Raw genomic sequence first — 22,824 nt, forward strand, 5'->3', positions numbered from 1 at the left:
TAGAGTTTTAGATCCCATTTCTTCATAGACATTTCTTCTGTCATTTCCTGTGGGCTGGGCAGTGTTCTCCATGTGACTGACAATTCTGAAGAAATCAGGAAAAGTAGCTCTGCACATCACTGTTGGGGTGGTCACTTCTGTGCACTCTTGTAGAGGTTCGACCATTACTGAGGCAAACTATCTGAGGAAGGAATGTCAATGTGTTTCTTCTCCATATAAATAACAGAACATCTCTACCCCCTGGAAAAAAAACCTAAACCTGTCTGGATTTTGTAATTTGTACTGAAGTGACATTATCGTACACACTTCTAATGGTGCAGATGTAAAAAGTGATAGTAACAGTTTCTCATTTGGGTAGGCTGCTAGGAAAGGCTAGACTTAGGAGTAAATAGGTCCTTTTTGCTCTAAATGTAATTCATATTTTAAAGGGAACCATTGCTTTGATGCCGAGTGTTACATTTCACCTATCACTGTATATCTAATTGATGGGTCAAGGTCTGTATTTTAAAGCTCAGCTGTGAGGGATATGTTTTAAAGCGTGTATCATGTCCAAATTCCAAATTCTTGCTTTAAAATGTGGTAAAAGTACTTCTGAAGCACTAGCTTTGTTCCTTCTCTTGTTTTTCCCTCCTGAAGGGAAGCATTTATTAAAATATTTCAAAGCCATTGTTCCTTTATTCCTTTCAAAGCCAGTTTGATATGAATTGTTAGAGGCGGACTTGTGATTATTTGCTCCCCTTTAATAACTGCATTAGAATTGAAACTTCGGTGAGTGCTTGGTCGACATAACATTATCCTTTTTGAAGGTTTTGTTCTTTTCAGAGCTATACAATTAAAATACATATTCTAGGTGAATCTGCTGGGAGTGGATAGGACAGTTGAGGAGGGCTATCCCTAGAGATAATGTGCCACATCAGAACACAGAATACTAATAAAATGTTGAGAGCCAACTGTCAGAGACAAAAAGCCATGGTCAGGGCTTACTTTTCAATGAAAAACAAAATGACACTTGCCCTCCAAAAGAATAACATATTTGTTTATTGGCCTTTCCCATCGCCCTTTACTTTTTTAAACATTTCTACATCCTCTAGCAAGGTTTTGTGTTCCCTTTTTTTTCTTTCTTATCTTTTATAGCCTTGCTGCTTGGTGTCTGTATGTAGCTACCTACTTGTTATTTTTTAATGCCTTTGCTTGTTTGTTTGCTTTTTTGGCACGCTATATGCCTATATAACCTCATAATACGTTGGATATTATGAGGTTGTATAGGCAAGGTCTAATTCTGCTTGTCAGATGCTCAGGTAACCCATGTTTGCTGCTGTGCCCTCTTCCTCCTCTGTGGCCAAAAGTTGAAGTTTTACAAATGGAGATTCCTGAGGACCAAAGCTTCAGAGGCATTTGGCTGCATAACTCCCTTTTTAACAGGTTTTAGGCTCTTTCATGATAGGAAGTTGACTCTGGAAGTCCTTTTGCTTCACGATGCAAATGTCATGTTTACAACCATAGAGGCTCCTGTGCTATCGGTTTGAAAAGCTAATCTATCTCATATAGGATTTTCTGCCTTGTAGGAAAAGAAGTTGTGGTATGGGTCACTTTTATCTGAAAATCATTCTTGCAGACAAAGTGGCAAGATTAATAAAAGGCAGCTTTATGAAAATGCAGTTCAAGCAAGACTGCAAATTTTATCAGATGAGCTTAGAAAACACAAAGTGTAAGCTCCTTGTTTATGTTACCCAGAGATCTGGGCTTTGTATGTTGCAGATGCTGTGTGCAAGTTTCACCTGAAACCTTGGTGGCTGTTAACCAAAGAGAGCCAATAGGAGTGTGTTCCATGCTCAGAGTTCTTCAGGGACAAAGATCACTGGAAGAGAAAAACAGCCCACCCCCATGCCACCTACTATCCTTGTGACTTAAAAAAGTCATGGCTTAGACCATGACCCCCATGTTTAGACTCTTTGACTTAGCAACAGTTGAATCTGTACAGCTGGGGACATAGAAATTCACAGTGGGGGGGAACAGAAAGAGGCAGGGGAATCTTTTAGATCTGTTTTGTCAGTATAGAAATCCTAACATGGAATGACATCCTGGATGCTGACCTTTCAAGGTCCCTTCCATCCCCTTTTCTGTGATCATTAGTGCTGTTCTTTAAGCTCAATGAGCAGAAAAGAAATATCTACTAGAAGACTTTGTTTTATTTTGGGGACTTTTGTTCTTAAATCACTAAGAACAAGTCATTACTTAACATGAAATTAATCTCCATTTTGCTGTTGCAAAGGTTATAGCTCACCTTGTCTAAATGGCATGGAAAAATCTTATTAATGGCTCCTTTTTTTCCCCTTTCTTTCTCTCAAATGACTTTAATCTTCCTTTCTTTAAACTTTCTGTTCTGTTAGTTCAGGAGATTCCCCAAGGAGGCAGTGAAAAATCACAGCATACAAACCCAAGCATCATTTAAATAAGCTTGTTTTTCTGTTTCAATGTAAGAGTAGAAATGTGTTTCCAGAGACATACAGGTTGGCTTCATTTATGTGAATGAGCTGTTGTTTCACATCTTTTCTTTTTCCAAGGTGGAAATTTCTGCTTCTTTACAGGGGCTGTTGTGGAAGAGCTGAGATTTTTTTCATTTCTCCAATTCCAACACCAGCCCAACAAGCTGACCTTGTTCATGACTGGAGTAGCTCATCTGCCACTCATTCACTTACTGTATCTTTTCATTTGGCATGTGAATTTAAAATATCTAACTTACTGTAATTGCCTTGTTCTTCTGTCACCTCCTGGGTTGGATGGGTCTTTGCATCCACAGCTTTTTCTTTTGGGACTCTCAGCCCTACCCTGAAATTTATGCTCTAAACTGCTATGATTGCCTTAATAGTACAGGATGTCATATAGGAGTTTGTCATGCTGAATAAAGTTCTCTTGTATTTAAACTTTCAGGGTGTGAAGATACTTGACATGATCTCCAAGCAAAGAATTACCAATGTGCCTCGAGATGACATAAGCCTTCGCCCAGATATGTATCCCTGCAGCCTTTGCTGGAAGGATAATTTAACACTGATTATTGGCTGGGGAAATTCAGTAAAGGTGCAATTACCTGTCTTTGTAATAAATGCTTGCTGTTATCACAGAGAAACAGAGGATTATTTCTGAAAAGCAAAGACAATCGAAAAGAATAGAATTTGGTTTGACTACAGTGTGCAGAACTCGTGCTGCTATAGAAATGTCATTGGACTGACCCTCATGAGGAGAAGGAGTGATAGACACCCAGCGGTCAGACAGATCTCTGTGTGTGAGCAGGCAGCGAATGTAATCCTCAGGGACACTTCTCTGTGCCTTGGAGAGATTTCCTTTTTTGAAAGCTTTTAGTGGGCTGTTGAATTAATTTCTTTTGATTAGCATTAGTGAAGAATAACTTACCACGAGGTGTTTTTGGAGGGGATTGTTTTGGGGGCTGAGGTGGTTGTGACTGCCAAAACAGCCACATGATTTGGGTCAACCATGGCAAAAAATTGGGTAGGGGACACAGGCTGCTTGGGGTTTTGTTCTGCTTTCAGCAGGGAACTGGCATTATGAACTTGCACATTGCAGCTGACTGTTATTTGTTCAGACCAGCTCCTGACATGAGTTCGTTAGAAGCCTGTTAGCTGTTTTCTAATAACAGCCTACAACATCACTGCACAGTGGGAAATTAAAAGTGCTGTGTAGGCGTAGATGGAAAGGGGGAGGGTCAAGTGAGGTAGTTGAAGTGTAAAAGGCTTTTGGAGCATTAAACTTAAGAGTTTTACAAATGAGGGGGTTTGCCTTAAGTTTGGCATCTGTCTTCCTCCTTGTATTATGTGTGCTTCACAATGTTTGGGGATTGGCATTTCTTTACATGTACATACTCTCCTCCTGTTATTCAGAGTTGCAGTAGCATATTCTTACTGACATTGTAAGGTAGTGAGACACAAAGTGTGAGAAGATACCAGAACCAAACTCACATATGTTACTATGAAGAAATCATAGTGGGCCATTGTTTTCAGATTTCTCTGATGTGGTCCATCTTCCTCCTCCTCTGCCAGCGTATTTGCAAAGCTGTGTACTACAGCTACAACTTCCCTGTCAGATTTCTTCTTCAGTGACCTATTGTCACTGTTTTGCAGCCTGTGCTTTTCAAAACACAGAGAAGTATGTCCGAGAACTCGCAGAAACTGCTTTTCTTATTGAGGTGAAGTTAGTATCATTTTAGGAGTTAGAGTTTGTTCATCATAATGATGCAAATCTCTGTTTGCTAGATTTGCTCAGTGAAAGAGCGGCATGCCAGTGAAATGCGGGACCTTCCAAACCGCTATGTGGAAATAGGTATGATTGCATGAATGTGCTCTTTTTCAAAATTATATAAGCTTTTAAGGTCTGTTCTCACATTCTAGATGTTACAGTTCAGAGGCAACATGTAGTCGTAACATGAATATCTCCTCATTTTTAGTTGATGAGGTTGTCATAATGTCCTTCTGCATTGTGAGGTTATTGTTATTATTTGTTTGTGGAGTCTTAACTTCTGTGAGCATCTAAAGTCAGAGATCCTTGTGTGAACAGTGGATGTCTTAACTTACCCTTCACATAGGTTCCTACAGAGAACTTGGTTTTCATCTTGGTTAAATGATGACCAGTGTAGTAGTAAGGAGAAAACAGATGCTACTTTATTTGATTATGTGTTGTTTGACTACACTGCTCATAACATTTTTTTCTCCTTTTTAACATCTTTGCTATAGTGCTGGAAAATTGATTTTAATTACTTTTTGTTATCCTTTATACTTCTGCATTTTATGTTCTCCTTTGCTTTCTTATTTCTCTAGCTTAGGTAACATGAATAAACTTAGTGCTAATTAATGGAAAAGATCTTGACAAAACGTGTATATTAAAGCACAAAGTGGAATTTAAAGGAAATTTGGAGGGAAAGGGGGAAAGGAAATCCCCATGGAGAGGTAGTGCTGGGAAAATAAACAGGTCCTCTGGGACTCCGCAGACCAGAGCAGGCAACAGTTTGCAAACTTTGGTGCTTCCTCGTCTTGGCTGTAATGACATGAGGTTGTAGATAAAGAGAGTTCAGGCAAGATCCTGACTCCTGTCAGGTTAGAGTGATGCATGGCATAGCTGTATACTCTGATTTCTGATTTCGGGAAAGAACTGTTTTAAAATAGCTTCTGAAAATTAACTAGGAGACTTGCTGAATTCTGTAGGAACTCAGGATAGTGAGAGATGGTGGCATGCCTGACAGTTAACTGAAACCTGAAAGCTGCTTGCTGTTTAAGATGGCATAGTCCCAATAGAATACTTAGCTGTGGAATTCTATGAAATTTGAGATATTTTTGTCAAGTAGAAGTTTAGTCTTGAGTTTTAGCCTCAGATCTTTTCTGTACTTGTAAGTAGGTTTTAGAAAATAATTAAATGGAGATGTTTAGTGACAAGAGAACAGAGGCAATTTCTACTTCAACTATAACATATCTACGTGGAGGGAGCTAGTTTTATGTGACTGCCTATTGGAACTTCATTTAAATAAAAAGTAAAAAGCTCTCATCAGACATTTAGGTATGGACCTGAAGGTTAGAGATTTTTGTGGAAGTGACTCTCATCTTACATTTTTTAGCCTAAATTCTTCTCTGTATTCTTGAGGACTGGTGTTTTATCTCACTTTGCCTGTTAACCACATGATTGAGTTTTTTCTTTCTGGTTTCAGGTCAAAGCACCGAAACAACTCTGCCAAATGCACTCATTGGAACGTGGGTATTAGGCTGGGAGGGAAGAGAGATGCACATTATTTGTTCAAGTCTCAGTATAAACTTCAATAGTTTGTATTTTGAAAATAGTTTCAATCTGATGTAGTCACATAGAAGGTCTTCTTGAGAGCTGTGTGTCATGTCATAGCATCTATTTCAAATTTATTTCAACTTTACTTTTCAAAGCCACAACTGGAAAGTCTGGTGTTATTAATGGGCAGGCCAGCAACCAGTGTAGTTTTTTGTGAGACCATTAATATCGTAAGTGGATGCATAAGCTGAAACACTTAATGTAAAGAATTTACACGAGGCAAGAATAGCTTTCAGTGGCAGAATGGCTGAATATCATTCAGATGTTTTGACTCTTAACATGTTGGTAACATACTTACGAAGAATGAGAGCCATAACATGGTATAACTTTGTGTCATGTTTTGGGGTGTTGTTTTCCTCCCTGCTTTTACAATTTTGTACTTGGCCTGAAAACCAGAAGTGGAGTAGGAGACGTAATAGTCTCTTGTCTGCTCACCACAGTAATGCATATGAAGTCTAGGATAATACAGTGTTTTCTTATGTCTCAAGAGTATCAGATTTATGCTCTTTTAGAGCCATGCTGAGGGCCCCAAAGTGCCACAGTAGTATCACAGTAAACTGTGATGGCATTAGTAGATCATAAATGTTTCCTTGGTGGTTTGCAGCTCAGTGAATAAGGAAACAGACCATTTCCTGCCTTGCAAGTCATTGCAAGTATATAGGATCCTGTGTAACAAGGTCCTCCTCATCTTCTGATTCTGTGTTGACACATAACTGTACTTACTCTTAGAGAGGAAATACAGTGTCTACCATGATGCTGAATCTGATGGCCCATTATGTGGGAAAGTAACACCACTGCTAGCAGTTTGATTTTAAAGAAGATAATGCTGTGATTACCTATCAGGGAAATTAGATGAATTATACAGGTTTCATGCGTGGAGATCCATGCAGCATTGCTAATTTTATTTACATCCTTCAGTATATTGGTGGTGTTTTTCTTCAGTAATCTTCTCTGTTGTCTCTGGTTATATGTTACAGCTCGTTGCTTCTCTGGGTCTTCATTCAGTGTTGAAGATAAACTACAGTGAAATGTTTCTCTTTAGGTTTAAGTGTATGTTAGCTGAGCAGATCCTATCAGTTTAGCTCTCTCAGCTACTGCTGTGAAGTTAGTGTATTGATTAGGAAGTATTGGTATTGAATTACAGGCTTAACATGGACTAAATGCCGTTGTGATCCTTCTTAAAGAGTGCTTGACCTCTGTGCTCACTCCTGATGCATGTACAAAAGCTGTAATGCTGGACAACTTCTGGTCTGAACAAGGAACCCTTCCTCAACTGGAGCCCATGAGAAGGCTGGTTGTTAAAGAGCTAATTAGTACTTTGCAATTAATATGATGCCTTTTCAAAGTGAAAAGGGCATCTCATCTTCACTGGCCTTGTCAGGTAGCTTGGGATTTTATATACTTCTATGGAGAAGTACTTTATCTCTGCCTCAGTTACTCAGGTTGTTAACGATAGCAGAAAATAGATTAATACTGGAAGCCAGTTAAAAACTTGAAGTCAATTAGAGACTTCCTATTCAATTTATTTTTGCCCAAGTTTTATCTGAGGAATCTCAGCTTAATTCCAGATACCAACCAGCCAGCAATGCCTCATGAGCACTTGTCTTCCCTCTGCATACCCCAGGTTCCCTGCAAAGCAGAACTCTGGTTTAAAAATGACATGATTTGTGGATATGCTTGTTCCAGCACATTGGGATGTTTTGTGAGGGAATAGTTGTATAACTGCGTGGCAGGTTACCACCGACCATTGAGATTTGCACATTTATATCTGAAAAGAAAACATGGGAATAATTTTTCGTTTTGCTTTTAAAGTGAGATACCGGGATCTACCAAACCAGCATCATTATATGGGCAGAGTTTAAAGTTTAATTAATGAGTGTGATGAGCAGGAAACGAACTGTGACTGAATGCCATCAACTTTGTATGCTGATTTATGCAAACCTTTCATTGGAACAAGCCCCCTACACTCTGAGAAGCAAATTGCCAAAAAAAGAAGGAAAAAAACCCCACCCCCTTTATATAGCTGATTCCAGTTAGACTTCTGCTCATCCTGCTTTGCCACAAGCCAAACCAATCATTTATAAATATCTTGATTAGAATTAGTCCAGACTTATTGGACTCCTGAATATTTTCCCCATTGGTTAACAAAGGTTTCTGAGTTCACTGTGTAATGGAAGAAAGAGTTTTTCAGAAAATCAACTTTGAAGCTTTGGAACTTAAGCTCCTGACTTTCCAGTTGTCATCAAGGATTCCACGAGATTTCCTTAAAGGTTGTGTTTGTCTGTAACTAGAGTTGCACAGGCAATTGCCATATTTCTAAAGATGATTTTTATTGCTATGTGAGATGGAATAGGGCAAGATGATTTCAGCACCATGGTAGCACTTCTATTACTCGCAACCTGACTGCATGTAGAAGAACAAATAGTAACACTGCTTACAGTCAAAAAAACATTTATCTTTTAACTGAAAGAGTAGACCCCACTAGATGGATGATCACTGGCATGGTGAGGTGGTGGGCTTTTTTCATGATGTTTCTGATTAGTGAGATACTATAATTGATTAGGTAAATAGTTGCTTGATTTCACATGTATTATTACAGGTAGAAAATTTGCAGGGAGTGCTGAGGATATTCAAGGCCAAATAAAGGACCATCATGTAGGTTGCTTCACTGCTTCTTCTCAGAAGTTTATGTTTCCTTTTGAGTCACAGATGGTATTTCTTTTACTGGGCACATCCACCAATTTATTTGATTAAACAAAATAAACTTCTTTCAGTTTCAGTCCACAGCATGTTTGTATCTTTAAATTCCAGGGAAATTTGCTTTATAGAGTTTGGGTAAATACTGTAGTGTATATTGGTTTATTTCTGTGCTGTGATGTATTTAACACATTTTGTTTAATGAACAACAACAACAAAATATTCTCAGGTTTCTTTTTGCTTCCTGGTAATTTCTTTGACAGCTGCAGAGTAGATCCACTGTCAGCGTATCTTCCATCTTCTCTTATGACAGGCATAAACATGTATGACACATGGCCATACCTTGGTCATTCCCATTTACTTCAATACTACGTTTGTTTTAATTGTTTTGGATCCTTTCCAAATTAACAGCATTTCTGCAGTGCCTCTATGTTAGATTCTTTTTTCCCCCCTCTTGATCACAACAGTGTCCAGAGAGCAAGTCACATTAATCTATTAGTCTTCTATGCAGCTATAGCTTCTATAGTGGTTTTTTTCAGTAAGACTTTTCTGATTAGCTGCATCAAAGGTTTTTATCAGGTCAAGCAGCACTGTCTATGCCAGCTATTCTTAGTTCAAGGCTGTAGCAGCAGAGCTAGAGCATTGTGTTTCAACAAGGCCTCTTGAGGAGCATGAGCTGAGAGAAAGCTGAAAGTGAAACCAGGGAAACCAAACTCTATTTAAAAACAAAACCTGAAGTGATGATTTCTGTTTGCTTATTTTAGTCTCGCAGAACAGTACTACTGCTTGTTTCAGAATGCACCATTAGGTGGATGTACATACATTTTCACTGGCAGAGGAACCAAAGTTCAAGTGAAAGTCAGAGAAACACCCATGGCTTTTCAAAACTGTCCCCATAATCTATAAATGTACCAGTCACTGTGCTGTTTTCCACTCCAAATTCAAGCCACAATATTTTATATACCTTTGAGAGCCTTCTCTTGTCACTTTTTAAAGCTGAAATGAAAAGTTTCTCTGCTTGTTCTTCTAGCCAGCATCATGGATTTGACTGTTTTTTCCATGTTTTTCCTCCTACCTTCCATACTCTTTTAAAATGCCAAATTCTGAAGTGTAAGCAAGCAGTAAGATATATTATGTAGATGTTTGACATGGTTTGTTTAAAATCATCAGTCAGAGCAATATGTGACACAGTTGAACTAATCTCATCTATCTTGCAGGCTAGAACAAAATAATTACGTACAGGATTGCATATGTGAACTCTTTCTCTCCTAGAATAGGTTAAGTGCTCTACCCTTGTGCCATGCTTTGGTCCCCCACTGATGTCAAAGTGTCAACAGTCATTAAGAGAAAACCAGTATTTGCTTATTCATTGAGACACAGGTGTCAAATCTGTACTTTACTTGACAGTATTATTTGTTCTCCTTTAGCAGGAGGACAACTATTTTTCCTGTTCCTCTTTATTACCTTGGCTTCATTTTTAGTGTCATTATGCTGTATTTTCTGTTTGCTTTGCTATAATAGTAACTATTTTAGTAAATAGTAGATATTAGTAGTGGAGCATGCTAAGCAGTAAGCAAGGAAACTTCTTTTTTCCTCCTTATGCTTAGATTCTCCTAAACCCATGTTTTGGGAGAAAATGATGATGCATGTGATATTTTTGTAAAAGATTATAGGCCTTAGTTTTCCTAACGTAAGCACTTAGCTGATTCCTGGTTTGGGCCCCATGAGAAAAGAGCCCACAAAAAGGGCTGCACTGTAAATCCAGCAGATTAAACCTAAATAGCTGTTTCTGTGGCAGAGGTTTGCTTTAATGAGCTTTTTTATAAATCAAGTTCAGTGCTCTTTTTCTTTCTCAAAATAGTCATCGTGTGTTTAGGCTCGATTTCAAGGCCACTTTTAGGAAATTACATTTGAAGTTTTATGCACAAGAGAAGGTGCTATTTAACCGTATGTTTTCCTTGTAATGAGGGTATCTGTAAATCTTCCTGTGATGTTTAGAGTGATGATAAATAAATAATGATCTCTGTGTTTTCATGTATCATACCAACAGATGCCGCAGAAGTGATTCTCATATGGCCACCTGAATTTGCTGCAAATATGCAAACCGATGAAGTTGTTCTATTTATTGCCTATTTTATCAGTTTGGTTTTGGTTTTGTTTCCTTCTTTTCAGTGTGATTACTGAAAATGAGGCTGACCATTCATTTCAAACATTTCATCTCTAGCATGCATTTTTTCTTGCAAACTTTAGAGGAATTTAATGTTAAGTATAATTTTTCACCTTGCTGATCCAGCTGGGAAGTCTCTAGGTTTGTTACAAGTACTGAGGCTTCATTTCTCCAAAGTGCTTCTGCATACTGTTGATTGCCACTGAAAATCAGTTGTGCGCTTTTCCTTAGGGAGCAGTTCGTACACATTCATTTATTTAACAATCTGTTGTCTTTCCTGTGTTTCAGTTTTCCAGTTCGACATGGAATTCTTTATCAGTGGACTCGCCCCTCTCTGTGACCAGCTTGTTGTCCTTTCATATGTAAAGGAGATTTCCGAAAAAACGGTAGTTGTTTTTGTGTTAGAGTTTCTGTACAGCACTAACCTGCCCTGGGAGCTGGGCCTGAAACCAGTGACACAGACCTCATTATCTGTGAAAAGAACTGTAATGCCCTCGTAGTGAACAGTGCTCAAAACTTCTCTGACCTATGAAATAGTCAGTGGGGGTCATGTTGAAAACTAACGTACTTACCTTTCAGAAGTCCTGTCCAGGTTCCTCTGTTTCTTGCAGAAAGAGAAGGTCTCCTCTAGATAGTCTTTCTCTCTCCTTGTTTAATTCCCACCCCACTTTCTCTCTCCTTTTCTCTCTTTCTTTCTGCTGTTTCTGCACCAAAGGAGATGTAGAATCTCTTTCTACGTATCCCATAGGAGGGGCTTTCTGACACTCACATCTTAGAAGAAATGAGAGTAGTGAAAGTGAACCTGGTAGTGCTGGGGTAAGAGTTGGACGTGATGATCTTTAAGGTCTTTTCTAACCTAGTTGATTCCATGATCAACTCAAGCAATAAGAGTCACTATGGCAGGGAGGGATGCATGACTGTGAGTGAGTGGCATCATGGTCTCTCTTGCTTGCAAGACCTTTAGGTGTGTTCACCCTGATATGTGTGTAGATAGGTAGAAATTAGAATTCATGTCAGCTGTTCTGACTGCACGCGGGTGAGCGCTGTGTCTGTCTCCAACATTTATTTCATATTGCCAAATAAAAGGCAAGGCAGTGGAGGAAATCCTTGAAGTTGCAGTGTGAGAATGGCAGATGCTCTTGATCATCTCTTTGATAGTATGTCTGCGTTGGACAACCATCACCATAGTAACCTTAAGCAACTGAGTGCACAAGTTGCTAGGCAATGAAACGCTATAGGTTCAAACAAATGCTCGAGCCTGCTGAAATCAATAGGGTTTGCTTCTAGCTCTGCTGCAGGATGTCAGATTATTATTTCTTTATTTATATTAAGGAGAAAAATAATGTCACAGCAGTGTTTCCCCAGAGAGCCAGTATAGTGGCCTTCTAGTACGGTGAGAGTTGGTGAAAGAAAAGGAGGCAAACAAATGCGTAAGGAAGGGGGAGGAATAAGTGCATTGGAATGCTAGGGAGCAAGGAGATTGGGAAGCTGCTTGTTAATGAAGTAGCAGCGTGGGAAGGGAGGTAGTGTAAAGGGGATAGTGGCTGATAAAGGTTAAAGTCACTGTAACTGCTTCAATAAAGAAAGATAAAAAAGGTGATAGAGCATAGGAGAGATTATTTTTTTTAATGCATTTGCTTTTAATTAGTAGAATGCTGGACTTTGGTCCTCTGCAAGAAAACAAGTATTCTCCTCCCTCACACCGTGTCTGTGCTCCGGTGTGGTGGGAACCCCTCTGTTACGGTCTTGGCTCTGTGGAGCCTGAGCTTGCAGCAGAAGTGCTGCTTGCTATAAAAGCTGTTGCATTGTGAGGAACACTGTTCTGCCCATGCTTGATTTCACAGCTTTCAAATGACAGCTTCCTGCTTGTTACAGATTGGAGCAGAATTGAACTCCTGGCTTCCCTTGATATTTTTTTTCTCTTTCTTTTCTTTCTCCCCCCTCCCCAACTTGCACTAGAACAGTTAAACTGAGAAAAGACCTAAGTCTTGGTGCTGCTGGCAAGTGGGTAGGTTAGAGGTGTATAAATACACTTCGTATGTCTCCTTGCTCTTTCATTCTGTATTCTGTTATAATTCACATCCAGAAGTATGAAATAAGGGATTGTTTTGTACCTTGACTTAATTAAAACTATGTCTCATTGAAGACAGCAGTTTTCCTTGGAGGGAAGATGAAAATCCATGATACCATCTTACCATAACCCACCTGAAAGTTCAGTGTAGCAAGGGTTTTGGATTATTCTCAGATTACTTTTTCCCTACTGCTTCTGGATGTTTAAAAGTGCAAAATTAAACATGAGCTAAGAGAAGCCCAAGTTCATCTTGGTACCAGAATATTGTTGATTTTTAGACCTCTGTTCTTTGGGGCCTGAGCCCAGCTGAGATTTTGTCTTAAATTGTGCTGTTGCTTGTTGAATGCAATGGTTGATGATCATCTGTGGTAGCCCTGTGACTGAGAGCAGAAAAATAGTGAGCAAACTCAGGAGAAAGGTTAGACCTGTGTCTTGTCTAAACCTCCTTCTCCTTGCCTCTGTTCAAGGGAGGCAAGCCAAGATTAGGAATAAACTTCTCTTTGTGTTTCAGACATTATTACAGCTACTCTGTTGAGCGCAACTTTTATGGTTCACAACTGAGTACTCAGTGCAAAGTAATGGACCTTGGGGAATGTTTTGAGCTGTTGAGTTTCAGCCTTGTTTGTAGATGACCATCAGTTGGCATTGCTAAGGTAAATCATGTAGGATGCAACTAAGATGTTGGCATTTTTCTAGGAAGTGGAGTGTTGTGCAAGGCCTAGACTGGATATCGTACAACCCCTACCAGAGTCCTGTGAAGAGATCTCTTCTGATGCACTAACAGTACGAGGATTTCAGGAAAATGAATGTAGAGATTATCATTTAGGTAAGTGCTCTTAATAATGATTTGTTTTATTTTCATAACTTGGTTAAAAAAGACCTGATTTGGGAGGACTGAGCCTCCTTTTTCATTTTTTATGTCATCTCCTTGAGTAACTGTCTAAAACTGCTTATAACATAGAGCGTCAAGTAGAAATCCACAAGAACCACTTACATGAAAGAACACAAATGTATATATTTAAACATCATGATCTGTAAAGCTATCTATTGTGTCAGACATACTGGGGAAGGTAGAAATAAAGGTCTCATGCAATGTCCAGTATTGTGGAAAGCAACATTTTTAATGGAGATGTATTCAACATGTGATCTGTGTGAACTCTTGTGTCTCTTTGGACACAAAGGGCTTCAGGAGTAATTAAATGAGTGGTACAGCATCTGGAAAAGCTACTTTAGAGACGAAGAGGGAATAAATGTCATTTCAACAGTAAGATGCACCTGGATCAGCTTAAAAGGGGCACACTGATATTTAGCTTCCCTGTACTGACAAAGCTGTTGGCATATAATAGAGCCCAGAATAGTAAAATGTAGTGAAAAGAAAGGATGTTCTCCATAGGAGATTGGCAAGTTCAGCCTAGAAGGCAGGTTTAATTATCTAACAAGCAGGGAGATTAAGCCAGTCTTTCAAATAAGACGAGGTGGTTTTCTGATACATGTGTTGTAGTTCAGAAAGATGCATGGCAAAGCTGATGCAGGATTCCTTGGTGAAGATTATATAGCCTGTGTTACACAGAAACATTTCTTCTGGCTTTTAAAATCCATGAATCTGATGTTTAAACATCTTCTCTGGCGGCACGCTTCAAATCATAGGCTTGGCAGGCCTCTTTGTGTACATCAGTTCCCTCAAGCCACAAGAAATACAGTGTATGTCCTCCTGATCTCCAAAACATCTCAGCTGCTATCAATGGAATTGGAATTTCTTTATACCTGACCCTAGGCAGAACATTGATGTCCACAGTTGTACTTTTATGCTTAATGAATATTCTAGCTAATTTGACAAGTCTAAATATTTGTATGGCTTTAAAAGAAGCATCATTTTGTGAGTTGCCAGTTCAGTAGTGTATTTGTATGTATGTAGAGATACAGATAAAGGGTAGGGGATGGTTTTGTTTCCTGTACCTACAAATTGTTGATGGTGTTTCTTCATGGCTTCTATGGAAATAGTAACTATCCTGAACAGTCGTCTTCTGTGTTTGATTTTTACCTTTAAGTACATTTTTACTTTGAGCTGACTCAAAAATAAAGGCTTATGGTATGAGCAAATGCATTATACATATAACCTTAACATATAGCATTGCAAATGCATTGCTGTAATGATGTGCTGTGTCCCCAGGGGTTATGTCATCTATCATTTATGCTTTTGATGGCCTTGACCTTGACGGGGAGGATAAGTTTATTACAAGCTATGTAGTGTAATAGTGCTCTAAAAGTAAAATAATGTGTTCTAAACTATCATAAAGTTTACACATAGGGGATGAATCAGAATTTGCAATAAGCTGTAGTGATTTTTTTTTGAAAGATATTTTGCCATTTAAACCAGTTTTAATTTATTGGGGAATACAGCTTCCCAACAAGCATGTTCTGCAGGAGCAGCCTTGCTGTCTTCCTTGCATCTCCTTTTTTAAATTCCTCTCAAGGGTCTACTAAAAAGCAGGGCTTTACTTAAGGAAAATAATAATAATAAAACTATGTATGCATTTGCAGAGTATTCGGAAGGGGAATCACTCTTCTATATCATCAGCCCAAGAGATGTGGTTGTGGCTAAAGAGCGGGACCAAGATGACCACATTGACTGGCTTCTTGAAAAGAAGAAATACGAAGTAGTCTTTACAGCATTCTTTCCTTCAGGCTTTCCTGGTTTGGCAATTGGAGTGGGATGGTGAACTTTGCTAGGTTATTTGGATTGGATAGTTTGTTCCTATAGTCATTGACTAAATGCTTGTAAAAGGTGGGGATTGACTCTCCATCTCTCTGCAGAGTTAGTCTTCCTACTGAAACAACTCATCTGAATTGCACCCAAGTGAGGTAGATGAATTACATGCTGTGAATACTGCTCTTGGTATCAGATATGAAATGTATTAGCTGTCACTGAAAATTACTGAAGCTGGTTTTTGGCTTTAAAGCAGCAGAGCAGTTAACTAATGAGCTATGTGGGTATTTTTCTAGATCTATGCAAATTAAAGAGGGAAGGGAAATGGACTTGGTGGACGATATTAGGTTTTCCCCATTCTACATTGCTTCCATTATAGTAAAAGAAGGTTGTGTTAGGGTATTGTGTTGCTCCATGTTATTTACCTTCAGTGATGAAGCTTTTACAAGTAAAACAATATGGGCTCAACCTGTAGGTATTGGTGCTGAAAGCAGTGTTACAAAAAAGCGGAGTCGATATTAAAATCCAAGGGTGTACAGCTCCCTTAGAAAAAGCAGCTCAGTATTTGGCTGTGTAAATATTGGTGTGATTAAGCATGTATATCTAAACATCTAAACCAATAATAAATTCATACAGATGATATCAACATGCACCCAGTGTTCTGGACTCCGATTTCCTGCAGTTAATGACTTAGAACACTTGTTGTGGTGCATAAAGTAACTTGCAAATTCTTATTTCCATGGTATTTGTTGGGTGCCCAATGTAAGGAAAAGGAAACAAACATGGGAGAGCCATTCAGCATGTGTTCCTCTGTTAATGCAAACATGCTATTCCTCATGCAGATTTGTTTAAATCCTTGTGGATGCTTTTGCATCTCAATAGCAAACTCAGATGATGAGTGCAGTTTTGCAGTTTATGTAAATCACAGCATTTGGTCCCTGAAGATTCCAGTAATTTCCAGCTGACAGCTGTGCATGTGCCTTTATGAAAGCCAGTCAAAGTAGTAGATAGCTTGTGTGTTCCGATGTATGTTAAGAGGTTTCATTTTGTTTGTCAAAGTGCCAGCTTTGTTGGAGTACATTGGAAAGAAGTAGAAGAATGGCAGATGACACTTAAAACATAAATCATTCTGACTGGAGGAGACTTTAGGGCTGGGGAAGTGAAAGGTAGCCTTCTCCCACCCCCTTTGGGATGATTTTCATAGGTTTTGGTAGTGAAGGATTCTCATTTGAAAGTGATCCAATGCAATTGCATTGTCTGTTTCGTTGTAATCTTGCGATTTGATCCTAATATAGTAATGTGGAATGAACCCAGATGGAAACAAAAGTAGTTTTCTCTTTGGTTGACTGCTTTTGTTGGAGTATGGATTCAAAGCTGTTCATCCAACCATGGCATTAAAAATTCTAGTGCTTCAAACATGCTGCTCTGAAAAATAGTTGCTTTATGCAGTTCTAGAGCTTTCTGTATTGAAAGTTGGTGTATTTGGCTTGTATCTCTGTTTTCTACTTTTTGAACATAGGAAGCTTTGATGGCAGCTGAGATCAGTCAGAAAACTATAAAGAAGCACAAGATTTTGGTAAGTCTCAAAACTTCTATTCCAGACAAAACAGCTGATTCTTTCAGAATGCTGTGAGATGCTACAAATACCTTCCCTGTTCTGTATCACATGAGACAATAGCTGTTAGGCATACTCCAACTAGCATTCGATTTCTTGGTTTCAGCTGCAGAACATGAATGTTAGTATGTGAAACACGAAAGGGTCTGGCTTTTATGAAGGTGCTATTGACATTAAAAAGGAGAGAAATCCACTCTTGATTGCTGATGGGGTTTTTGTTTGCTTTTACTTTTGTATTAAATTTGCTGTTCCAAGTAATGCAGTATTTCAGTATTAGAGATTGGGTGGGGGGTGACGTATTTCTCTAACTTTTACCATGTGCAGGTGACAGGGTTTTGGCAGGCGTTTAAAAGGTGCAATTGGAAGACCTTTTAAATGTTATTGTAATTCAGTTGTAGTTTCACATATAGTTCTCTCACGTTGCTTTGCAATTCTCATTATTTTACATAGTTAAGCTGCTTTGCTCCTGTGTAGTTATTTCCCATGCTTTATAGTCCCTTCTCAGAGCAATAATTGATGTTTAAGGCAAGAGGGGGAAATAATTTAATAGTCACAAAGGCATCGCTCATTTTAGCTCTTTTTTAGGTCTTTGTTTAAACTGACCTCGATGTGAACACATTGGTATTTCATTAATACTGCTGCTCCTTTAAATGGAAGTTTGTATTTAAGTACAAAGCATTACATGTGTTTGGGTTTTAGCCAAATTTCTGCTATAATATGCACACTGTATATCAGTATACCTTAAAAACTCTCTTCTTTTTGTGTAGTCCAGAAGTTGGATCAAAACCTAAAGGCATGCCATCGCCTGTCACAGAGTTTGTAGGATTTAGCTATTCTGTGGCCCTTGCAAAACATGTAAAAGGAGGTCCTGGCAATTCATTAGTTAAAAAGCTTTTCTCCTGGTTTGCAGAAATTAGTTCTGCTAGGGTGAAATTCAGCATGGGTATATACAAACAGAGTTGTTGAGTGTTTGGTCTCTAATGCAAAACCTATGGAATGTGTTGGGGAAAGAGATGTTGACATCGAGCCTTAAGTGAAGGATTAGTGGTACAGGGATTTAAATCAGATCATGCTCTCACTGTCCAGCAGCAATTAGACCAATGACACCACACTGGCACCACCTGACAAGTCTGATGGTCCTGAGGATATTTTAGGTTGCAGTAATGGTTGCTGTTCCTCTACCCCTCTTGAGCAGCATGCAAGGGTCCCAAACAACCACAGATCTACAGCTCCTTCCCATATACTGTCTTCTCTGCTCACTGGGGAGCTGGCCCACAGGAGAAAGAGTCTGTCAGAAATCTTCACTATTGAGAATGGTGAAGCTGAAAATACAAAGGTAGTTCTTACAGTGAAATGAAACCCTAAAAGTTGGTGTGTAGGCATGATTTTTTAATTATTTCTTTTTCCAAACTGTGTGATAAACTCTTGAAAAGGCGAATATAGGATGTAATAATACGTAATAATCTTGCTCAAATCTTGGTAAGTCCTTTACCTTATGGAGCAGCACTAGGATTTATATTCTCAACCAGCATTTTTCCCCCCTAGAAACTTGGTGTTGACAAAGTGTCTCATATAGTGGCTGGTGGTTTTCTTTTTGAGATAACTAATGCAAGCACTGAGCTACCAGCTGTGTGTTTTGAGCAATCATTAATATGTAAAGGTGGCAGAGTCTTCCCAGCATCAGTGAGATGATGAGAATTATTTAAATGAGCATCTTAAATTGAACCCATGGGCAAGTATTTTGTGTTGACTGTTCTGTGGGCCCTACATCTAAAGGAGAACTCGGGGTATCCATTTAGAGCCTGGTGCTTGACTTAACAGCAGTGCACACAGCTGGAATGGTAGTTATTGTGGCAGTCAAGTAGCAGACTTCCAAGCTTTTATAACTAACTCTTTTATTTGTGTTCCTTTTAGGACATTGGCTTAGCCTATATAAATCACCTTGTGGAGAAAGGAGAGTATGACCTGGCTGCTCGGTAACTTACTGTTAATGAATTTCTTTACTGGCTGAAGTGTGTCTTTGGGGTGGGGGGGGGAGGAGGCAAAGCAAAACCAAATTGTTCATTCTGAAGTATTTAGCAATGTTGATTTTCTGTGTGTTCTGGACTTTGAATACATACAGATGTATTTCTGTGCCCTGTATTTGCTTGCCTTTAGTGACTTAAATGTTACTCTAAAGTTTGACTAGAATTGAGACATGCATATTTTTGAAAGTCACCCTTGATCTTTCAAAGTCATGCTGGATTTTTAGAACTGAGGTTTTCTTTGGATTTTGATAATTCGGTTTATGAGTGTGTCATTGATCTGTAAGACCATCAGAAAATAATTTGTGGTTATATGGATGTAAACAAAAATGTTAAAGGATCAGAAATTAGCTAAGATTTGTGGTTTTGTTTATGTAAGTGTATGTTTTTAAGTGCAGGGACACCTTCCACTAGAGCAGGTTGCTCCAAGCCCCTGTGTCCAACCTGGCCTTGAACACTGCCAGGGATGGGGCAGCCACAGCTTCTCTGGGCACACTGCGCCAGCATCTTAGCACCCTCACAGGGAAGAACTTCTGCCTAATGTCTAATCTAAGTCAGTAATCAATAAGGATGAATGCATAGTAAGTTGTTTAGTCCTCTTGGATGCAACAAAAATTAAGATCTGAAAGGAGGAGTAGTGGGCATACTCTGCTTGAAGCAATAGTTGCCAAAATAAGTCACCTTTGAAAGTGTCTTGACAGGGAGAAGAAAGAGGAAAGGAAACCTTGCAATAATGCTGTCACATCTGTATTATTCTGTGTATCTACTTTTGTTCTCTCCCCTTTCATCTTCCTTCCAGAAAGTGCCAGAAAATTCTTGGCAAAAACACAGAACTCTGGGAATTTGAAGTTTACAAGTTTAAAGAAATAGGCCAGCTTAAGGTAAGTTAATTTCTATGTCTGGACTCAAGTCATTGGCATCCTGCACTTCCCCTGCTTTTTGATAGAGTATCTAAAGGATCTCATTTTGCGGCCCTCTTGTGGTAGCCATGGTTTCACTGCTGCCTTTGAAGTTCCTGACCCAGATCTCTAGTTGTACAGTTGTCTTTCAGATTGATGTTGATATGTTAACATGCATCAAAACAGGGTTGGAGGCATAGCGTATCCAGGTACTCAGCTACCTATTTTTAACTTGTTGACAGCCCCTAAGTGAAAGACCCATCCTCAAGGCCTTTAATTGCAAAGATGCTAACAATAAAATGCATCTTTCCCATTTACTTTCCACTCCCTTCCAGTGTCTTGAAAAATCCTACCCTAACTCTTAAGGAAAATAGCCTCTGTGGGTGCCAGCCTTTCCTGAAAATCCAAGCCCCTTGCAACAAAGCCACAGCTTTGTGTGTCAAAGAATAGTTAAATTGCAAAGCAACAGGGGAAACCTATGCTGTGTGCTAGAAATGGTGGCAGGAAAGAGGAGCAGCCTGCCCTGTCTTGTGTTTTCCCTGGTCGTGAGCCAGCCACCAGAACAGTACACGTTTAATGGGAGTTTCTCAGTTAATAAATTGCCCAGGACATAAGGCTATAGTGTTGTCACTGCCAAACCAGTAGAAAACGTAATGCACACTCCCTTTGGTAACACATGTACTTTTATTTCTGAGTTTTATGTCTTCCTATTCAAACTCAATGAGCCAAAAAGGACATATTATTAAGATCTCACAGCATGTATCCCTTGCTGGTTTTGAGCTGTTTAATTCCATTCAAAGAACAAAAGTGTTTCAGCATTAGGGTTTTCAGAAATGTCTGCCTTTTATTTTAGAGCCACTCCAGTGCAAGAACAGCCTTGCCTTTTGTATGAGTTCTTAGTGGTGTGGTGCACTCTTTGCCACCTTGGAAGATGAAATCTCATATTTCTGTCTCTCTATTTCAATCCAATAAAGGACTTGAGTGCAGGTCCAGGTGAAATTTTTATACAGTGCTTCCTAGTCCTTTTGGGTTTATTTTGTTCTTTAGATGCAGCTGTCTGGAATGGATGGTTTTCTTGTCTCCACTTATGTCATCCAGCAGACTGTAAAATATAAAAATATTTGCAGGTTTACTGCAAAAACATCTTTGCTAAATTACTACCTTTCTAAACAGTTGGTTGTTTTCAGCCCCTTGAAAGTGGACTTAGAAAAGCATAAGATGAGTCCATTGTATTATTCAGCTTCAAGCTGCAGTTCTAGAAGATGCTTTTCTTATTTTACTATTTCCATCACATAATAACTTTTCCTAAGTTCCTAAAGATACCTGAATATCAAAAAAGGACGAACTAGGTTAAGCCAGATCAAAATGAAGAGGTTCATGTAATGCTTGGGGTCACTTGGATGCTATCTGCAATTTTTTCCTATTTACTCAACCAGTGGGTATTAAACACAATAGTCTAACTGAGCTGTAATGGCTTTAAGCCTTGATGTGGAGACTTTATTTGAGATTTGGAGACAAAGTGTATTTTGAAAGGGAATTTTCTTAAAGAATTTGCACTGCATATAAGCAGTTGCCTGAAATCTGATGTTTCCGATCTAATGTGATTTGCCAATAACTAAGGTCATGGTAAAACTAGAGGCTTAAACTTTACTTTCTGCAGAGGGACTAACTAGTGAAACCCCAGTGTTGAAGCCTGTGGGGTGAGTGTCTTGCTTGTGGGTTTAGGGGTTTTTTGAGTGCTCTGTGCTGAAAGGTCCTGTTTGGCTACCAGAGGCTGCATTCTGGTATCTCAGTGTCCCTCGGATCATCAGTGGATGTCCTCTAGAAAACCTTTTTATGGCAGTTTCCAAATTTTAGAGCCTTGCAATGATCTGCTCCTCTCCTCCAGCAGCAGTGGCTTCGTGAAAGTTACGTGCTTGTCCTCAGGGCACTGCAGTGTAAAATCCAATGGCTCTGCTCATACAGCTAAGGAAGGTGGATTCGAAGGAAGATGCCACGCTCTGTGAGTGCTGGGCATTGTGGCACAAGGGATATGTTCCATTCTGTTGACTCTGCTGCTACAGCAGTGACTTTCAGCAGGGGTGCAGGTTGATCAGCTAGCAGCAGTAATGCTTTAATGACCAAAATGTTGGTTAGAGGGCACATGAAAGGCTTCACCTGACTGTGTCGGGCATGGCATAGAGCAGCATTACCCAGACTGCCTCTTTCATCTCATAGGTGTCCTCTGAGGAATAAATAATTGTGGTTTGGGCTTTTTGGTGAGGTGGTTTAGGTGATCTCATGTCAACTTTTGTATCCGCTTTCTTGTGTATACCCTGTACTTATACCTACGGATCAGAAGTCTGAAAGCAGGTCTTCAGAAGACATAAAAGAAGAAAGTATTTGTGTGTGTAGTATCTTTATTTAAAGTCACTTTTGCCATATGATTCAGGAACTGATACAAAGGCATCCAGATCCCGAAGCTTTTTGTCTGTCCTTCCTCCTTAACTACTGCTTAAAAATGAAATAGGAAGAGCATGAAACCTCTGGCATGGGACTTAGTTCACCCTTGTGCCTGGGCTTAAAAATGACTTGGGTGCTTCTCAGTCTTTGCTGAGCACAGGCACCAAACTGCGGGAGGTGGTTGCACTTTTCCTTCAAGCAGTGGGAGCTGGGGCAGGGGAGATTTCCTTCCCAAGGCAGCCTGGCCCCATGCAACAAGGCAGCTGCACTGCTCCACAGCTCACTGTGCGGCCGAGCCACAGCCAAGGGTTGCAGCAGAGCCTGTTCCTTTAGGAGATAGCAGGAAGGTAGAAAGCAGGAA

The 22,824-nt window shown here is 39.4% G+C and overlaps 1 protein-coding gene across 2 annotated transcripts in view; it reads left to right on the forward strand.

Annotated features, from left to right (window-relative positions):
* The window catches only part of VPS41 (vacuolar protein sorting 41 homolog (S. cerevisiae)), a 94,504-nt gene that overhangs the window by 49,029 nt on the left and 22,651 nt on the right, over positions 1-22,824 (forward strand). For both annotated transcript variants that reach the window (XM_010016385.1, XM_010016386.1), the window contains 8 exons: positions 2,932-3,078; positions 4,269-4,335; positions 10,994-11,091; positions 13,473-13,602; positions 15,318-15,433; positions 17,003-17,059; positions 19,013-19,074; positions 19,922-20,003. In XM_010016385.1, the coding sequence (XP_010014687.1) occupies positions 2,932-3,078; positions 4,269-4,335; positions 10,994-11,091; positions 13,473-13,602; positions 15,318-15,433; positions 17,003-17,059; positions 19,013-19,074; positions 19,922-20,003 (759 nt within the window). The remainder of the gene's footprint in view (positions 1-2,931; positions 3,079-4,268; positions 4,336-10,993; positions 11,092-13,472; positions 13,603-15,317; positions 15,434-17,002; positions 17,060-19,012; positions 19,075-19,921; positions 20,004-22,824) is intronic.

Source organism: Nestor notabilis, unplaced genomic scaffold (genome assembly GCF_000696875.1).
Source record: "Nestor notabilis isolate BGI_N333 unplaced genomic scaffold, ASM69687v1 scaffold9876, whole genome shotgun sequence".
In the NCBI taxonomy this organism is placed as follows: domain Eukaryota; kingdom Metazoa; phylum Chordata; class Aves; order Psittaciformes; family Psittacidae; genus Nestor; species Nestor notabilis.